The 18,117-nt window shown below is 51.8% G+C and overlaps 1 protein-coding gene across 6 annotated transcripts in view; it reads left to right on the forward strand.

The window, feature by feature from the left end:
- LOC108926330 (genetic suppressor element 1-like) overlaps positions 1-18,117 on the forward strand; it is a 161,860-nt gene that overhangs the window by 104,937 nt on the left and 38,806 nt on the right. Inside the window, exon 1 of one of the 6 annotated variants that reach the window (XM_018738970.2) lies at positions 4,109-4,724. The exons of the other annotated variants lie outside the window; for them this stretch is intronic. Within the exon in view, the coding sequence (XP_018594486.1) occupies positions 4,688-4,724 (37 nt within the window). The 5' untranslated portion in view covers positions 4,109-4,687. Of the gene's footprint in view, positions 1-4,108; positions 4,725-18,117 lie in introns of those variants that run through there. 6 annotated transcript variants of the gene reach the window in all.

Raw genomic sequence — 18,117 nt, forward strand, 5'->3', positions numbered from 1 at the left:
ATCGCTGCCATCCCCACCCTCCGTCCACCCTGCGTCTAGTCCGTCCGTTCTCACCTCCCTCTGTCCCCCTGTGCTCCAGCTGTTTACGCACAGAGTCCAAATGACAGAGTTAAAACACATTTACAGCCGCTCGGTTCGGAACCTGTCTTCATCGTATCACGTTTGCTGTGGCGGGGCTGCCGAGCGCTTGTCGGCCCTTTGCCGTTTGAGGTGAAGCGCGCCTATGCGCATCTGCTGCCGAGAGACGTACGTGTGCCGCCGCGTGTGTATTTTTCTTTTTCGGGGTGTTAGTGTCTGTTTTTTGTTCACTACATGAGTGAACAGATTGCCTGTGCAACCTGCACATGATCCAAGCCAACGATGGCTCCATAATTACAGGGTTATTGCTGTTACAGCTGATAGGTAATGACACATTTGCAAATTAATTCATTGAGCTCGCCTACAATTAACATATGGAAGAAGATTTACTCGCTGCCACCCTGGAGTGACTCGGTAATCAGGAGCAGAATTAAATAAAAGGCCATGCGAGGGCTGGCAGGGGTCAGCTCAGTTAATTATCTTTTGTTGAAGGCGCACACCCCCAGATCCTCTACTTAGCTCTTCTGCGTAGCACGTGTTCCCCTGTGACTTCGGAGGGTGCTGCACTGCATTAGCGGGTGAGGGGGGCGCTGGCTGTCAGGAGAAGAGCACCTAATGTCAGCCTGAGGAAGGAGACGTCGTCACTCTTATTTACACTACGTACCGCATTCGTACTGTGGTGTGGCTGCAGGTTCGCCGTACGCATCCTAGAGCGCAGCTGTGTGGTATTTTGGGCGGTGGGTGGGACGGCGGTAGGATGCAGGTTCAAATCCCGCCTCCTGCTGCAGAACGCTACGTTAAGGCACTTATCCTGAACTGAGGCAGTAAAAAGTACCCCGCTGTATAAATGGCTGAATCTCGGCGTACAAAACAAACATTGTAAGACTCTTTGGAGAAAAGATAGTTGGATAAATGAATAAAAAAATAGTAGTAATAATACTCTGATATGTCCAAGTACAGGTACCTGTGGGAGGCAAACGCCGATGCCTCGTTTCAATATGTTAGACATGCTGAGATGTTCCGTATGCTGCCTGGATGGGTCACTACAGCTGTGTGTGTGTGTGTGTGTGTGTGTGTGTGTGTGTGTGTGTGTGTGTGTGGGGGGGGGGGGGGGGGGGGGGGTTACATTGCCTCCACCCGGACAGGAAGCCCAAGCTCACGGTCCGTTACACAGGCAGATGCACACAGGGGCTGTGGAATAATGAGCTGTTGAAGAGGTTTCGCTTAATGATGGGCCCTGTATGGCCCCCGGAGCCCCCTCCCGGGGTGGGGTCAGCGCTCACAGGAATCGGCCACATTTTCAGGAGCTGCGTTTTCACGCCGGCGCACACAACCGCGCATTGCACACAAGCAGAAAGCTCTTCACCCACAAACACACTAGCGTTTGTACGTCATCATACAGTAACTGCCGTGTTAGGGGCGTGAACCACTGTGTTCTTGGTAACCGTACGACTGTCTGCTGCTGTTTATAACAGCTTGGACTATATTTACATTTATTCATTCAGCAGACGCTTCTCTCCAAAGCGACGCGCATCTCAGAGAAAATACAATGTGTGCATTACGTGAGCGGGGAAGAGAGACATAGACGAAGATGTGTGACTATATAGTTACACACACACACACACACACACACATTTTCAGAACTGCTTGTCCCATACGGGGTCGTGGGGAACTGGAGCCTAAGCCAGCAACACAGGGCAAAGGGCTGGAGGGGGAGGGGACACACCCAGGACGGGACGCCAGTCCATCGCAAGGCACCCAAAGCGGGACTCGAACCCCAGACCCACCGGAGAGCAGGACCGGGTCCAACCCACCGCACCACTGCGCCCCCTTGCTATATAGTTATTGGCAGTAAATAGTTATTTTAGTGCAAACTTGTAATAACGCCTTATGGATTCAAAATAAACACCATCGCTGGAAAATTAATTTAAAACACCGAACGATTTTAAAGTATTTCGAAACAATTTCTTACCTTACTCGAGATGTCGTATCATGCTGATCAAACAGTAAATAACATTATAATGCATGTTTTAGGTCTTTATTTTTAAAAAGTTAACAAATGTCGATATTTCTCCCTTGTATAATGGTAAGCCGTAGACACGCGTGAGCCGCACCGCCCGGTTTTCGCGGAAGGTGACGCCGGTCTCATCGTAGACGCGTGCAACAATTTAAAGGTGTGTGTGAGTGTGTGAGTGCGGTCCCTAAAGCGAGCGCTGGTGAGCATGGTCAACAGCGAACACGGACACGCGGAAGTGCGCAGGACGGCCAACGCACACAAAGCAAATCTGTCCCCAGGTCTGCTCTCTTTCTCGAGCCCCTTCTGTTGGGACAGTTGCGTTCTGGAGGAAGCAGGGAGACAAGAGCAACCCTAAACAGCGGTCGGACTTTGAGGCGTGACAGCGATTCCGGGGGGGTAATTTGAGGCCGGACAGCGAGAAGCGCTACTTCCGACATAATCAGACTGTTCGCGCCGGCTTTCGGGCTCGGTAATTACCTAAAAACATCATTTGGTGTTTTTCCCGGTAACGTGCTTAATATTCGCGGAAGGTCAATGACGTTTTTCGAGAAAAAGCACGGCCGTTTCCTCAAAGGGAAGCATTCCTCTTTGATTATTCTGCATCCCCCTGCAGTTCAGCGTTCTTGACTTAAGAACAGCTCTCATGACAAGCACTCGCTTATTATTTTAATGGGTTTTCCGCACAGACGCGCCCTCGTCAGTGCGCTCCGCCTCACTTCTGTGCCGGCCCCCGGCCTTTTTCCAGACTCTTTGAGGACCCCGGTGACCCGAAGGAAACATCCTCATCTAACTTTGCACCGTTGCTAACCGCACATGCGTGTTTGTCGCTCTTCCAGGGATGCAGGGATGGGTTACAGGACGTGACATGCTGCTTAGAGCCACTGCCACTGCCTTTGAGCCTGAAGGTGCCCCATTAGAATCCTCCCTCCTGCTGTAGGGGCCTCGATCGAAGTACTTACCCTGCACCGATACAGTAAAAATTACCCTGCTCTATTAATGGGTACCGCCAGTCCAACACACACAGACCCACTTAGCCGTTGGACAGAGGTCATGTTCACCCTTGTTCACCCATGTTCAGGCAGGCTTTTCCTTGTTTTAGGCTTGTATTCTCTCAGTTGCTCATGTCAAGTTGTCCACTGTAACACGAAGCTCCCTACATACCTGTCCCAGGTGTGTGGCCCTCGAGCCTCCTGCAGGCCTTTGTCACATTGTGCGGTCACTCGCCGGTGGCGTTTGCCTGCGAGGAAGACCGTTCTGACCTTGGCGTTGGTACTTACTTCAACACCTATGCCTTTGACGGAGCTCGGTGATGTGTGTGCTCACGTCTATGCTTTTCAAGGGATGGAGCTACGGCGCAAACTGCGTTTTACATCATTCTGTCTCCTGCAAATACACGCACGCACACACTCCGCTCTCTTTCTCAGCCAGCCCCACTCGGAGAGGGAAAGCGAGGGTGCGCCGCCGCGGCGAGGAGCAGGCGCGAAGGTTCCTCCGTGGGCCGACTGCCAGCGTGATGAGGACGAAAAGGAGGAGGATGTCTTTAATGCCCCTCCCAGGTTTCTCTGGGTGTCTAACTGCCCCAGAAGCAGCAGCGGCAGCATCTTTTTTTTTCCCTTTTCAACTTCATATCTACAAACTGCACTTCCTACGGAAAACCTTCGGTGCTCAGCAAAGACAGGAGGGTGTTTCAGGGAATAGCAGATGTGCAGAATGTGTTTTCTGTCGTCGCGGCAACGGCACCATCAGGGGTACCGCGAAGGGTCGCGTGAACAGATGCCCTGATGGCTCTCGCGTCATCATTAACGGTGACAAATCAGCTGTCACTCAGGCACGACTCCAGTTTACACAGAATGATCCTTGCATGAAAATTGATCGCAGGGGCAGCGGACCCCCCTCCCCTCTCTCTCTCTCTCTCTCTCTCTCTCTCTCTCTCGCTCACTCACTCACTCGCTCTGTGCTCTGTGCTGTGTGCTTGCCTAAAGGCAGCTCATTCTGCCCTCCTCCCCAGTGCTGTGCTGCTGCTGGTGGGACGCAGCGAAGGAAAGGAATTAGCAGCTCGTGCAAACGGTGTTCCTGCCTCTCATCTTCCACCCCGGATGCGCGGATAAAAACGTGCGCTTGCCGTGCGCCACTTGGCCAGCACCTTCTCATCTTCAGAGGACTATCGTTTCTGATTTTTTTCTCCCTTTATTTTCTGTCTTTTGCCTCCTCTCCTGTGTCCCGTGTCCTGTCCCTGATGGAAATATGTGCACTGAGCTCCAGCGTTGCCCGTGACTGAGCGACACAACAGATTTGCCCGAAAAGTGAGCCTCCGCCCCCAACTCCGAGGTTTTTAGCCGTCAGCCACGTGTCCCCGGCTCTGACGGGCCTGCTCCCCGTGCTCCCGCCACCCTAGCTGTCGGCACAGCGCTCTCAGGGAGGAGAGCGCACCGATGGCGGGCTGACCTGGAGAACACTCGGCCGGCGCCTCTCAGCATCGCGGCCGTGCCAGGGCTGACCCTCCCCTCGTGGCAGGGCCGGAACCCAACTTGACCGCTTCCCTGGTTTCATTTCCTGCGTAGTGGTGACTGCAATGGAACTCTAATGTAAACCATGTTTGGACTAAAGCCCCCACTGTACTACCTGCCAGGTAAGTCAAACATCGGTAAGGGGGTCTTTGCTTGGGTCCTTGGATCTGTTCATATTCATCCCTGAGGAACGCGACTTAGTTTTTCCTTAAATCCTAATGCATTTCAAATGGCTTCTCTTTGGCACAGCGAGTGTACAACCTGAGAACTTTGGCTGGCATTCAAATCTAGACAGGACCGACACTCTTGATGCGTGTTAAAGCATGTTTTATTGACAAGCGAGTGGCTGAATCACTTAGGTGACAAGATGTGCGTTGTGCTCTTTCCTGCACCAGATGCCCAGGTGTGTCTGCTCTCGGAGGGAACCCTGTAGAGACCGTAACATGCTGAAGTGTAGAGGGCATGACACCGAGAGCACAGAGCAACGCTCAGAGACGAGCAGGAGGAGTTGTTATGCGTGTTTTTGGTTCTTGGAGATGATGGGACCTCAGCACCTCTGCGGTGTGATGAGGTGCATGTTAGATGATCTGGGATTTAAATGTTGTTCCTGCTACCTGGTGTTTTGGGAGTGCAGTGCTGCTCCGTACCTCCTAGAAAGGGGGCGGCTTGCGACCTCCCGGGTGAACAGTTGAGGATCCAGTCAAGGAAGGTGTCTAGGTCTCCAGTACCATTAGGTCGATCACACATCACTGTTACACGCACACACACACAAACACACACACACACACACACACACATTATAATTACTCCATCACCCTAGTCCATCTCACTCACATGCGTGACCTAGGTAATTACCCTCAAGAACAGGGCTACGCACCTGCTGATGTGAATAAACAAGTTTAAGCCATATGCTCAGTAGAACCTGCTCTGTAAAGACACAGAGAGCAGCAGATCGTGGTCACATTGAAGTGCCGATGGTGTCATTGTGCCGCTGTTGTGATGGCAGTCACTGAGGGATCGCGGGTGAACAGACGGTGACAGTAAGCGAGGTGTGCTGACCACGAAGCCCCTCGCAATTGCACAGCAGGAAGCCGCCCTTTCCCACGCGCGGCGCTAACCTGTATTAGCTCTCAGAGCAGTCTTTTTCTAATTTCATCTTTTATTCTTTGCATTTTGTGACCATGGGAACGGAAACATGTTCATCGATCTGACTTTTAATTAGCCTTTTGGTGTGCAGCAGAGCGATGTAAACAAAGAACGTTTCCCCTGTAGTTTCTCTCTTTTTGCTCTCGATGGAGATGCGTGGCATGCAAACGAGGAAAACGTCAGTTATAAATAAAATATGTGTGCATCTGCTCAGTTTAGTACCAGAGTGTACAATGGAGTGCATGTAAATGGCGGAGGAGAGAGACTGGCCCAGGGTGTGCGGAGTCTCGGCCGTGAAAGGAGCCCTTTGCTCTCCGTGGCTGGGTACTCTAGACTTCCCAGCGCCCCCATCAGGAGACCAGGGGGATGAGGCAGAAGGGCCATGGGACCAGCCATCCTACAATGCTGCCACTTTCCATTCCAGTGGCGGAGAGCCTTGCAGGGTAGGCCTTGCTCATTTAGTTATGCGTAGAGCCTGTAGGGGGCGCCGTTGATGCCAGGTAGCTCGGAGGGGTGTCCACCGCCACTCTGGATACGGGAACGCTCCGGCTGCTCTGACTGTGTCCCGACAGACACAGCCAGAATGAATCCTCCCCACGGAGTCCTTTTGCTACCACATGAGGTACTGTACACATGTGTTTCATCCCCACCTTGCTCATCCCAGTGCGTTGGACTTGATTGTCAGCGGTAAGATCGGCCCTGCTCCGATGACGTGCGGTCATGGTGTGTAGTCCTGATGTACACCTGTGCCAAGCAGATGGATTGATTTACATTCTGCAGGTCACATAGCCACGAGCCACACTCATTGGATGAACACTGTGTCACTCTTTGCTGGTAACCAATTACCCACAGCACCTGAGAGGTCTTCAGGAGGAGCTTATGGGGCCACCAGTGAAGAAGCCCCAAATCCCTCCCTTCCATCATGAGAGGATGTTGCTTACATTCTGCTGCCGCTGGATGTCCAGCCACAACTGTGGCCTCAAATTCTGAGCTTCATTGCTTTTACTCTGTGACTCACTCACAAAACCCTCCATTGCTGTATTTTATTAAATGCGCCATTCTGGCTGAGGAAGTGCATCTTTTGTCGTACAGTGGTAAATACCAAGAGTCCGATCCTGAAAAATACGGCAGCGCTCATTTTGTGCTGAGGTGCCCTTTATGATCCATTGGAAACTTTATATCGTTACAGTATTTGCTGAGGCTGTATTGCGTTCCTTATTATCACTTAAGTTCATTAAAGGAGGCAATTATAATGATGACATCCATTTCATTGCGACGGGGATGTAAAACGTATTGTTTAGATGAGAGTACCCAACGCTCACATCCACGTGAATAATTCATAACTGTTAATAAATGATACATGAGGCTTTGTAAATTATTGAGCTGAAGTGGTTATGTGCAGGTTTGTCATTAGATCTTGGTGAGGATTGTATTTGATGGCTTGTACCGTTAGGGGTTGCGGGTTCTGAGGGGCCCTGCGTAGGGAGCCTGTGGTACCACCACATGCCCTATGGCTCTCCATGGCCCAGGCACAGCCTCCATGAACACCACCTCCAACAGCACTCACGTCATCAGACCCCATGAGCTCCACACCTTGGCCTGGCAAGTCCACGGCTTTTTACTGCTGTACTTTTTGTGCGTTGCAACATTTTCATAAACATGACTCGGGGGGGGGGAGACTACTGCTAAGCTCAGAAGAGGCCGCTTTCAGCGCTCTAAAACTCGTAGATGAATAACAAAGAAAGCTCCGTTTCATTGCAGCGGTGTGTTTTAGGAAGCTGTGTGCCGCGCTTGAGCCGTTTTTACTCGCAACCCTGATCCCCTCATCCAGGTAACCCTCTCGGAATTCTGGGAGAACCATAGAGAGCATAGAGAACCACAGAGAACCAGACAGCTAAATTGTTCCAAACAAGAGCAAACAGTTGTATTTCAGAGCTGAGGCGTGTGTGTGTGTGTGTATTTGTGTCACCGTGCGGTCTGTGTACGGTGAGAGCTTGTGTGTCTGTGTGTGTGAACCTGACAGCCCCCCCATCCCCGTGCAGCGCTGTGGGTTTCCGATTCGAGTGGTCGCTCTGTCCTCAACATCAGTCACACACAGAATTAGCTCCCGCCCGCCTCCTAATCTTAACTGCCGTTGCCTTGGAGATGGAGTCAGATGCACGCTAGTTTTTCAACGATTATTTGACATGTTAGGAAAGGAAAGGCGGACAAACTCACTGCGGGGCTGAAGCACTAATCGCTTTTCCTGAAGGGCAGGAGGGGGCTGTGTCGGGACGACGGTGCGAGCGTGACCCTTTCCTCTCGGACAGATGTCGGCCGTCTCCCTCACGGGTCACCGTGCAGCCAAGGGGTCACGGTAGAGGTGCCGGAGTCTGGGGTGGGACGGTATGGGGCAGTGAGGGTTTGCGGCACGAACCTCCGGAGTTACCATAGTAGGAACAATAGGATACCTCTGGGCTCAGCTCACGTGTCACTGGAAAAGCCAACTTAAAGGTGCCTCACCTGTCCGGATGGAAGGGTTTTGGGTCGCCCTTTCCCCGGCTACTCGTTTTTTGTCCACCGTGGACGACATTTTTTTAACGTGCATGAACTGTACGTGCGGCAACGCCGAGTCCTAATGCACATTATATAGGACACTCGACTCTTTTAAATGATACCGCATGTTTTGGGGGCAGGGCTTGAAAATCCTAGAAACATATCCAAAAACCCTTTATATCTCAGTCTCGGAAGGGAACGAGCTGTACTTCCACTTCTATCTCGGCTGATGCGCGTGAGCAGCGATTAAAAGTGCCGGAAGTACCCGAAGGAGGGCCTTCCATTAGCATGTGCTCCCAAGACCATCCCTCTCCCTGGTGATTTATTGCTCTTTAGCACACGGGCGTGGCTCTCTGTGCGCTGGGATTGGTGTCCAGACCGTGTGCTTTAGGGGTGAACGGTGATGCCCCAAGCTTCTTTTGCGAGTCCTGTGGCTTAAGGGCGCTCTACAGCTGTGCGCCGCGTCTCCACGCTTCTCGGCTCAAACACCCACCGCACGGCAGAGGCACTTATAAGGATAACGCGCTCGACCCAGATCCCCTGCAACATGTGTGACGGTGACACCGGGACTGCTACGGCACTAGCTCCAGTACGGGCCACGTTTAGCTGTCTCTGTGGCGCTTGTGGACAGCATGCTTCTTGTGCTTTGGTCGGTGAAACTACAGTGGAGGTACCATCATAAGAAGTGCATGTGTGGTAGTGGTCGGAGCTGCTGCCTTTACACCTGAAGGTTGCAGGTTCACATCCCACCCCTTGCTGCAGTACCCCTTACCAAGGGGCTTATCCTAAAAAATGATCCAGTAAAAATTTCTCAGCTGTATAAATGGATGAATCATTATAAGGAGCTTTGGAGAAAAGTGTCAGGAGAAATGAATAAATGCAGAGAAGCTGTGCTGGGAAAAGGACAGACGAGTGAGAGGCCCTCACTACAGTTCAGTCCTGCCTGGAGGCCATGGTTGCCGGTTGCACTATGTACATTTCCGCACATAGATGTGTGCGTGCACTGGATGTGTCGGAGAGCCCGTGGGCTGAAACCATGCAAATAGACTCGTACATCAGTGCCGGGGCTCCTCGCGTTCATGTACATTGAAATTGAAATGAAGGAGAAGACAGGCGTGCGTGAAAGCAGCACAACATGCACTTTTTCTTTCCCATTCAAAGTGCTTCTTTAAAAATGTGTAGGATAAAAGCTCTCAGGACTTGTTTTCGGAGGCTTCTGTTGTCTGAGTTTTATGCGCAAAATTTTATCGTTTCATGTCGGATAAAAGCCCCCCGTTTAAGGCTGGATATTTAGCTGTCGGTATTTCTGCCTCTTTCTTTGGGGGTGTGGAGGGGGGTGAATGTGGGAACTCGGGGCTCCGCGCTCCCCTTCTGGTGTTACTGCTCCCTATCAACATTTCTAGCAGGGCTTATGTCAGCGGTTCGCGACCCAAAAGAGCATCGCGCATGTGTTCCCAAGGGTCGCGCGATGCTCTAAAAAAACAAATATTACACTGTTCTAATTGATTTACATGACTGGCACAATATGTAGGATTGTTCATGATAATAAATAAAGTGCAATAGATGTGGATAATACAGCATCCCTATGCGCTGATTATAGTGACGCCGCCGCGTGTTTGCATCCGACGCTTGAGCGTCAAGCCGAGCAACGAGGAGCCTGTTGTTAAGCAACACTTTTACCTGAATGTTATTTTATAGTTGGTGCTGTAATTTACCCATATTGAGCTTAATTATCAAATACATTGTTTTAATTTGTCAGAAGTTTTTATTTAAATAAAATATGTTTGCTATTTGGGGGGCGGTGGTGCGCTGGCACGGACCTGGTCCTGCTCTCCGGTGGGTCTGGGGTTCGAATCCTGCTTGGGGAGCCTTGCGATGGACTGGCGTCCCCTCCTGGGTGCGTCCCCTTACGCCCTGTGTTGCCGGGTTAGGCTCCGGTTCCCCGCCACCCCCGTATGGGACAAGTGGTCTAGAAAATGTCTGTGTTTGATATTTATACATTCATTCAGCTGTTCCAGATGAGGTTTATTGCTCGAATCAAAATACTTCTGTTCTGGATTGCTGTAGAATGTTCTAGAAAACCAGTGTTTCGTATCCAAGAAAATGAATGCAAAACCCTGAAAATCATTATGTATTGACAATTGACAATTAATTCTGTACGTAACCCTGCGTATGTGACCTCTGTAGTCTGCAGAAACAGGCAGCATAAATTATTCTCTCACAATTCAGTAAAACTGTATAAAGAAGTGCAGTGTATTACAATGACAGGTCATTAGCGTTGCATGTATCGGTATTTAGGGTCGATACCAAAAAAGTCTGGGTTTTTACCTGGTGTATGTGATGCAGTAGGACAGCACCCCTAAAATGAGGTAAAACACTGTCAGAGTGGTTTTCTGTGGTGGCACCTCTCTCTCTCTCTCTCTCTCTCTCTCTCTCTCTCTCTCTCTCTCTAGTCTATCGTACTGTGATGCCCCTGAGGTCTCTCGCAATGGCCTCTGTGGGCTCATCCGAGAGGGCAGTAATTGATCCTGGCCGCCGGAGTCGGGGCCGTAAAGAGGAACGGGCCGCAGCATCTGGTCTAGAGGCCGGCCGTAAAGAGACACTCTCACAATGGCACCGCTCTGCCCCCTCGTAAATAGGGCCAGTTTTAATGGCCACCTAACTGCATCGAAGGGCTCATGGGAGAACAGAACCTGCAAACACAGGGCAAGTGCTCAACTGATAAGGCGGCTGTTATCAGCTCCCAAAACCAGCCCCGAAGCCCACACAGGACGAACCAGTAAGTCCAGAAAATCTTCAGCGCTATCGCTTAATATTGTTGTCGATTCCAGTGACATAATCGTTTTTATAGATACCTGTAAACCTTCGGGAACAATCACACTGCAAATGTGTTGCAATACCTCAGGGCACAGAGAGAGCTAATAAGAAGGAGAGTGGGTAGTGTAGTGGTTAGAGCTGCTGCCTTTGGATGTAAAGGTTGCAGGTTTGAATCTTGCTTCTGGCTTCAGTACCCTTGAGCAAGGTCCTTATTCTCAATTGCTGCGGTAAAATTATCCAGCTGTATGAATGAGTTAACATTGTAAGTTACTTTGGAGAAAAGCATCATCTTAATATATATATGTAAATAATTAACAAAATGAATGGCAGTTCTGAAACCTACAGGAGAAAGGGTTGCCATTTGAGACGTGCCGTCTGTTGTCTTCCCATTGGCTTGTCTCCACTCGGAGCAGTGCTGATGCCTTCGCCTTCTGAGTGACGCGGTGTTACCGTAGCGTACAGCCCCCTTTACTCTGCTGGGGCAAATTTTACAGCTAAAGTCGTCAGCAGCGAGCGGTTTGCTGTGCACCAGCTAACCACATATTAGTTACCGAACTCTGGTCAGGATTATAAACGTTAACGTAAAGGAAACCTGCAGTCAAGATGAGCAGAAGTCATTACCGACACGTGTGCTCTCGGATCTTCCTTTTTAAGTCTTTATTACTTTCCCTATCAGTTGTCCTGTCCAACCTTCAATGCACTGGTGCATTTGGACACACAGGAAGCTTATTGTGCCAAGTCAACAGGAGGCAGATGGTTGTTTACAGGCTCGTGTTGACCCCCAGAGAGGAGTGGCCTTTGTGCCTCTGGCTGTTATGAGGAGAGCTGTTTGCCATCAGGATGCCTGCTCCCCTGCAGCGTTGTCTGACCTGGCTTCGCAGAGGGCCAAGGAGCCGCCGGAGATGCCCAGGTCCGCATCACCCGATGCCATTGCGTCCGGAACACCCTGGAGGCCGACACCGGGGCTCCCGGCTCCTCCGCATCGACTGCAAAGGGAGTCTCGCTCCGGGAGCCGTAAAGGCCGCAGCTGCGGTGCCAAAAATGGGCCAGTGAGCCGGTAACGTGATGACACACCGAGATGGAGTGCCAGCTGATGCCTGCCTAGCAGTGGCCTGCAGTGCATGCTGGAACTCAGTGGCTGGCAACTGCGTTGCCCTAAAGCGAAACGGAGGCGATCAGCAGAGCATCGCACACCATCGCTCGTTCCCTCAGCCTCCCCAGCTCTGTCCTGCCCACAGCCCTCACGCTGCCACCGGTAAATGGGATAAAGAAAAAACCATGTGGTTGTACTGTTTAGGGGCATCACCCTGCTATTCGTAGACCCATGTTTAAATACTGTAGTGCTCTTGATCGAGGTACTTTACCTCGAGTTGCTACGGTAAAAATTACCCAGCGGTACAAATAGGTAAATCGGTGACGTACCCTGTAATACAAACATTAGAAGTGACTTCGGAGAAAGAAGTCGTCCGAATGAGCAGCTAATGACGGTAATAACGGAAGAATTAATAATAACTGCAGCTTTGTGTATCACGGAAGAAGCGCTTCGCCACTTATGTCACGCTGCCGTTCAAAACGTGAGCGCTAAGAAAGTGACCTTTAATGGAAATACCCGTGTTTTTGCCCCCATCGCGGCTGATCGCTCCATCCAGGCCCCGTACGAAGGAATGCGTTACGATGCTGTGCAACGACTCGCTAAGATCCCGTACACCCCCCCAGCCAACATCGACTTTATAAAACCCGAGTTCACCATAGTACCAGTTGCTCCAGGGCACTCTTTTGAGTCGCTCTATTTAGTATTCCCCAGCAGCGTGCTGCATATAATATATTCCCAGTCTGATGTGCTCCGCGGTGGGTCCGATGTTTTTGTCATGAAACTATTATGAGCCCTCGATCTGAGCCCTGCAAACAGTGACATTTTCCGAGCATAGAAATTCAATTAATTCTGGGAGACAGATTAAGTATACGCTGCATTTTAATAATTTGCTGGAAAGGCTGGGGATTACTCCCGGCAAGGTTTCCGCTCCCTGCACCCTCCGCATACGTGACAGTAGTTTGGCAGAAATGCATGGGATCGCTGGCCGAGTATAATTCATCTCATTAAAACGGCTGCGTGGGGAACAGCAGGCCAACGCAAACGCGAAACCCTTTATGAAAAAACCTTTCTTTTTCCTCCCCTCCCTTTCAGTTGTGCGTGTCGTTTCAGCATCGCTCTCATTTTTTAAGCCTGTTGGAGGAGGAGGAGGGCACGGAAAACGTCCAGCGGTCGGGTGTGGCTCTCCATCGAGGCCCGCAGGAGACCCATGGGTTCAGTAAGTTGTGACACAGGTTAGGCCACCCACAGTAGCAGTCCAGAACCGACCGGGTGCCTATAAGTACCTGCAGTGCTGGATGGTGCCGGTAGCAGAGATAGTGGCCGGAAGTAACCGGGTTAACACGGATGCTCTTAATGTTCTCGGCCAGAAGAGAATGTGTCAGAGAGCAGAAGCCGCAGCGTAGCCGCTCCTCGCAGTGCTTTCGTTTGTTAATTCGGGAAAACGTGGACGGTCGCCGTGAAACTGCAGCCGTCAGCCTTGCGCTGCACCGACGACACACTCAAAGGCAGCAGCCAAACGGTGTGGATGATCTGCGACTGCAGGGATCCCGGAGGACCAGCTCATTCAGTCCCCTCTACGGGAGTCCAACCTGCTCTTCCCTTGGCCGGCTCTCGGCGGAGCAGCAGATGACAGTGCGAGCTTTGTTGGCCGCTCAGGACTGGAGGGATGACTGTCTGCTCCCAGGTCAGCATGTGATGGAACAGGAGGGACTGGGGGAGGGGACGTGGCATCAGGTGATGGCCTGGACCCCTTCCGAAGCTGTCAGTCTGTTGGTGGGGCAAGGGCAGTATGACAGGGATAGAGGAGGCCCTGCAGGGGTCCTGGGAAGCTCAATAGCTCTAGCAACAAGAGAGCCTGAACCAGTGGGTAGTGGCGGGAATGAGCTGGTGGGCAGGAGGCGGGCAGGACATGGGCATATGGAGGGCAGCTTGGCATTTTGGCTTCTAGTGGAACATGCACCTGTGGTAGCTGGCAGCAGTGCCCACTGACAGGAGCCTCTCCTTCACTTCACACCACTGCATCCCCCTGCTTCTCTTGAACCTGGGCACGTGAAGTCCCCCTTCTCTTCTCTTCTCTTCTCAGCGTCAGCTGTAGTATCTCCCTCTGTGTGTTTGTTTCATCCTCTGCCCATTACAGTTCAGTAGCACAGGACAGAAGAATCAGTCAGAAGAGATCTTCTGAGGGTGGCACAGTGGTAGAGCAAGTAGCGCTAGTGCCTTGCCGCTCTGGGCTCAGGGTTCAGATGTGGATTCGATTCCAGATCAGTTTCTCTGGAGTTCTCTCATATTCCTGTGGTGCTCTGGTTTCCTCCCACAGTTCAAAGACAAATGTATCGGGTGGATTAGTGCATCTACACTGCCTATAGTATATGTGTGAATGAATGAGCGTGTGTGATTGCCCTGTGATGGAGTTGCATCCTGTCCAGGGTCTACCCTGACTCATCCTATGGCTCCAGGATAGGCTCTGGAGCACCACAACCCAGAGCGGATGGATGATCTTCTGCTGCTTCTTCTCCCTTGGACTCTGTGCGCTCTCTCTGCTGACTCTGATGAGATGCCGGCTGCATTTTGGCCCTCTTGCTCGCAGGACGTTTTCCCCTTGACGCAGGATTTTCTCTTGGCTCAAATGACTCCAGTCCTTCCACACTGCAGCTCCCTTTCCAGATCCTGGTTTAATCGCGAACTTTCGTGCCTCCGCTTTAAGTAGGACGGGAGCACAATGTTTTCGTTGCGTCGGAGCTGCGTGTGTCGACTTTCACCACGAACGCGGCAAAGGAGCCACGCGTTAATGAGGGAGCGCCGCACCTGAGGCGGCTCCCTGACAGCTCGGCGCCTATTGCTCCGCAAAGAAGCCAAAGAACCCCCTCCGCCTGTCCTCATTTACAGATAAGAAAATCACATGAATAAATGATTTAGCATGAAAGCGGTTATTAAATAGTGGCGCCAAAAAAAGCAAACAAACAAGAAGTGTCTAATTGGATTCGACTGTGCTGTTACTAATGATCTGTTAATTAGTTTCTGTTTTAAAGAGTTCTGTGTTCACTCTTGTATTTCGTCTGGCGAAACAAATGAAACACGGCAAATCGGTTGGTATGTTAACGGCGGGATTGGGGAACCTTCCCATCATCCCTTGTGTGTAATGTGTGCGGTGTATGTGATATGTGTTGTTTCAATCACATTTAATCAGTGTCTGATGTGTTGTTTGTCATTGGGGGGTTGTTGACTATGACTTTTTGTAGTATTTGGTTGCCGGTACGTCTAATATTGCACGTCGCGTCCCACGCGTGATTGTGTGTTTTCGGAGGGAACCGAAGGCTGCTGTCTGCGCTGCACTTTGTGCTGCATGAATAAAAGAGCAGAAAAATCACCGCAAACACTGGTTTCCAAAGTCGCCCGTTGTTGCGGTTTTGGGTACCGAGCTGTTGGCGGCACCAAGGAATAAAGCAGGCTGTGGGAGTGATCGGGGAATCTGTGTGAGCGAGAGGCCAGTTTGCAGTCTGCGTGGCTGTAACCGTGGCACCGCATGGCTCCAGGAATGCCGCACCTGCTTACAACGATGGGACGCACCTGCCGCCCGAAAGCCAGACTAATAAAGGCAAGATGAGAGTGCGGCGACTGGGGGAAATGATGGCTGCCAACGGGAACGCGGTGAAAAGAGCTCACGAAGCAGGTCGCTGGCCTCTCGGCTACTTGACCCCGGTGATGTTGGCCGAAGGCAGGGTGAGAGCCCAGGGTGCAAGGAGCGCTTAGCTGTCAGTTCGATCGGCGCAGAACCTGCAACCCTCCCCACCGCGCTCTAGCCTCCGGTGCACCGATCCTCTGAGTTGCTAACGCTGCTAATGAGCTGATGTTTCCAGCAGTTGGGTGGCGGTCACCGTGCCTCTGTCGACTGGAAGAAGGAAAAGGCTCCTGGGACGCCTTCCTGGCGTCTCTGTGCCCTGTAGCTAACATCACCCCGTGGTCACGGTGCACCTCAGTGCTTCCACACTCTCCCCAGGTCGGTCGGTCATCTGCACTAACGTCCCCCTCTCTTCTTTACACGGCATTTTTCAAGAGAAACAGACCTCAGAAGCTTTTGGGAATTATGGGCAGTCTTCTCATTTTTTTTAACTCAGGTTTTTGTGTGATACCAAAAAATACAATGATGAACCGCTGTTTCCGCAACCGGGGAGTTTTATTTTTTTTTTTTCCTCCCCCCGGCTGCAATGGAATGAATACTTGAAGTCTGCAAATGAAAGGAGACAGACAGATAAAAAGGCTACCACGTTTCCACCTCATCTCTGCGGAGCTGTCAGCCATGAGACGCGTGTCTCTGACCCGAGCGTACCTGTTTGATGGCCTTCGACTGACGAACAGGAGAGGTCCCAGAGCAGAGCGACGTGGAGACGGCGTATATGTCGACCTGCGGCCTGAGGCAGTGGGAGGAGAGAGACCTGCCGTTTGCGGGCTCAACGTGCGAGGAACAGACTCGGTGTATGCGTGTGTGCGTGTGTGCGTGTGTGTGTGTGTGTGTTGGGAGGCCACAGGACGGCGACCAACGGTAGGATAGCGACCTTTCTGGGCAGGGGGCAGGTTGGGGGCACTTGCTGTAGAGGTGGGCTAACTGACAGCTCAGGGCTCCTGGGAAAAGGCAGCTTGCCAAGGGGAGACCACCCATGGACTGCAGCGCAGTGCTGGTTCAGACCCTCACACTTAATGTAGTCCTGTTGCAGGCTGGGGAATGAGGAAAAGGCAGCGTTTGTGATCGTAAGCCTCGTCTGCGTAGTATTTCATTTGCAGTTATGCGGAAGTCTGGCCCGATCTCCATCATGGTTCGCGGATCTGGGTCATGAAATCTGAGATTTGGCCAGGTATCGCAGCTGGGTCTGCCCGTCGTGTCCACCGGGCCAGAAGGAACACCTTGCGGGAGGAGCACGAGAGTGGCTATGAGTTCTTTGTTGCTATAATCCATTATTACGCGTGCATCGATACGTTGGGTTATTACCGCACCGCTGAGGAGGCTAGGACCTGCGCCCCCAGCACCCATGGATGAGAGAGCTCGGTGCCTTTGCAGAGAAAGAGATGGGAATAATGAGAGGGCTCTTTGTACCAAGGAGATTCATTATTCTCTTTCACCCAAACACTGAATCTTTTGCACATAAAAGGGCCATTACCGCAGCCGCGCGAACATCACGGGAACAGTGGGTGCGAGCGTGAGTGTGAGTGCGGGAAGGAGGGGCTGTCCTCCATCCTTACTCCTTATTCCTCCTGCTGAAAGCATACGGACCACGTGGTGCCTGCCGTGCCTCGCAGAGCCGCCCGGCCAGGTAGTTGCACCGCAGCCGAGCCCATCTGCGTAAATGGGTTGTCGAATGTGTGCCGTTTCTTCAGCCCTGGGTTTGTCATCTGAGGGTAGGGCCACGGGCCTCGGACAGCCAAAGCAAACAGCGACACTGATTTATGTCCCTCTCCGTTTGTTCATGGTCCGGGTGGCAGACCGACATTATTGTAGGCGGCAGGGCCCGGAAAACAAACGGCCAACGAGCGAGAAACATCGGTGGACGCGTTCGAGAGGTCACCGCTCACAGACGCCCTTTGCCACGCAAGCCCTGCTGTTTGGTGCCAATGGTGCGATGTGGCCGTTCAGGACAAACACCCGGCCCTGTCCTCTCCCGCAGACTCATGTCGGTGTGAAACGCGGCCCTCGATTCTCCAATCCCCACACTCCCCAGCTCTCCGTTCCCCTGACTCCGAGGAAAGGGCGCTGATAAGCGCGTACCTTTAAATGATGCTTTCCACCACGAGCCTGCAGTGCCACGCTCTCACTCTGCAGGAGGACTTCGGCAGAGATGACTGGGGAGAGACCAGCAGGCTGTGAGTTTATGGACGGGCTGGAGATAAACCGTTCATCCCCTTATGAATCCCCCGTTCGCTCCGACGTCTTA

This window comes from Scleropages formosus, chromosome 7 (assembly GCF_900964775.1).
Source record: "Scleropages formosus chromosome 7, fSclFor1.1, whole genome shotgun sequence".
NCBI classification, from domain to species: Eukaryota; Metazoa; Chordata; class Actinopteri; order Osteoglossiformes; family Osteoglossidae; genus Scleropages; species Scleropages formosus.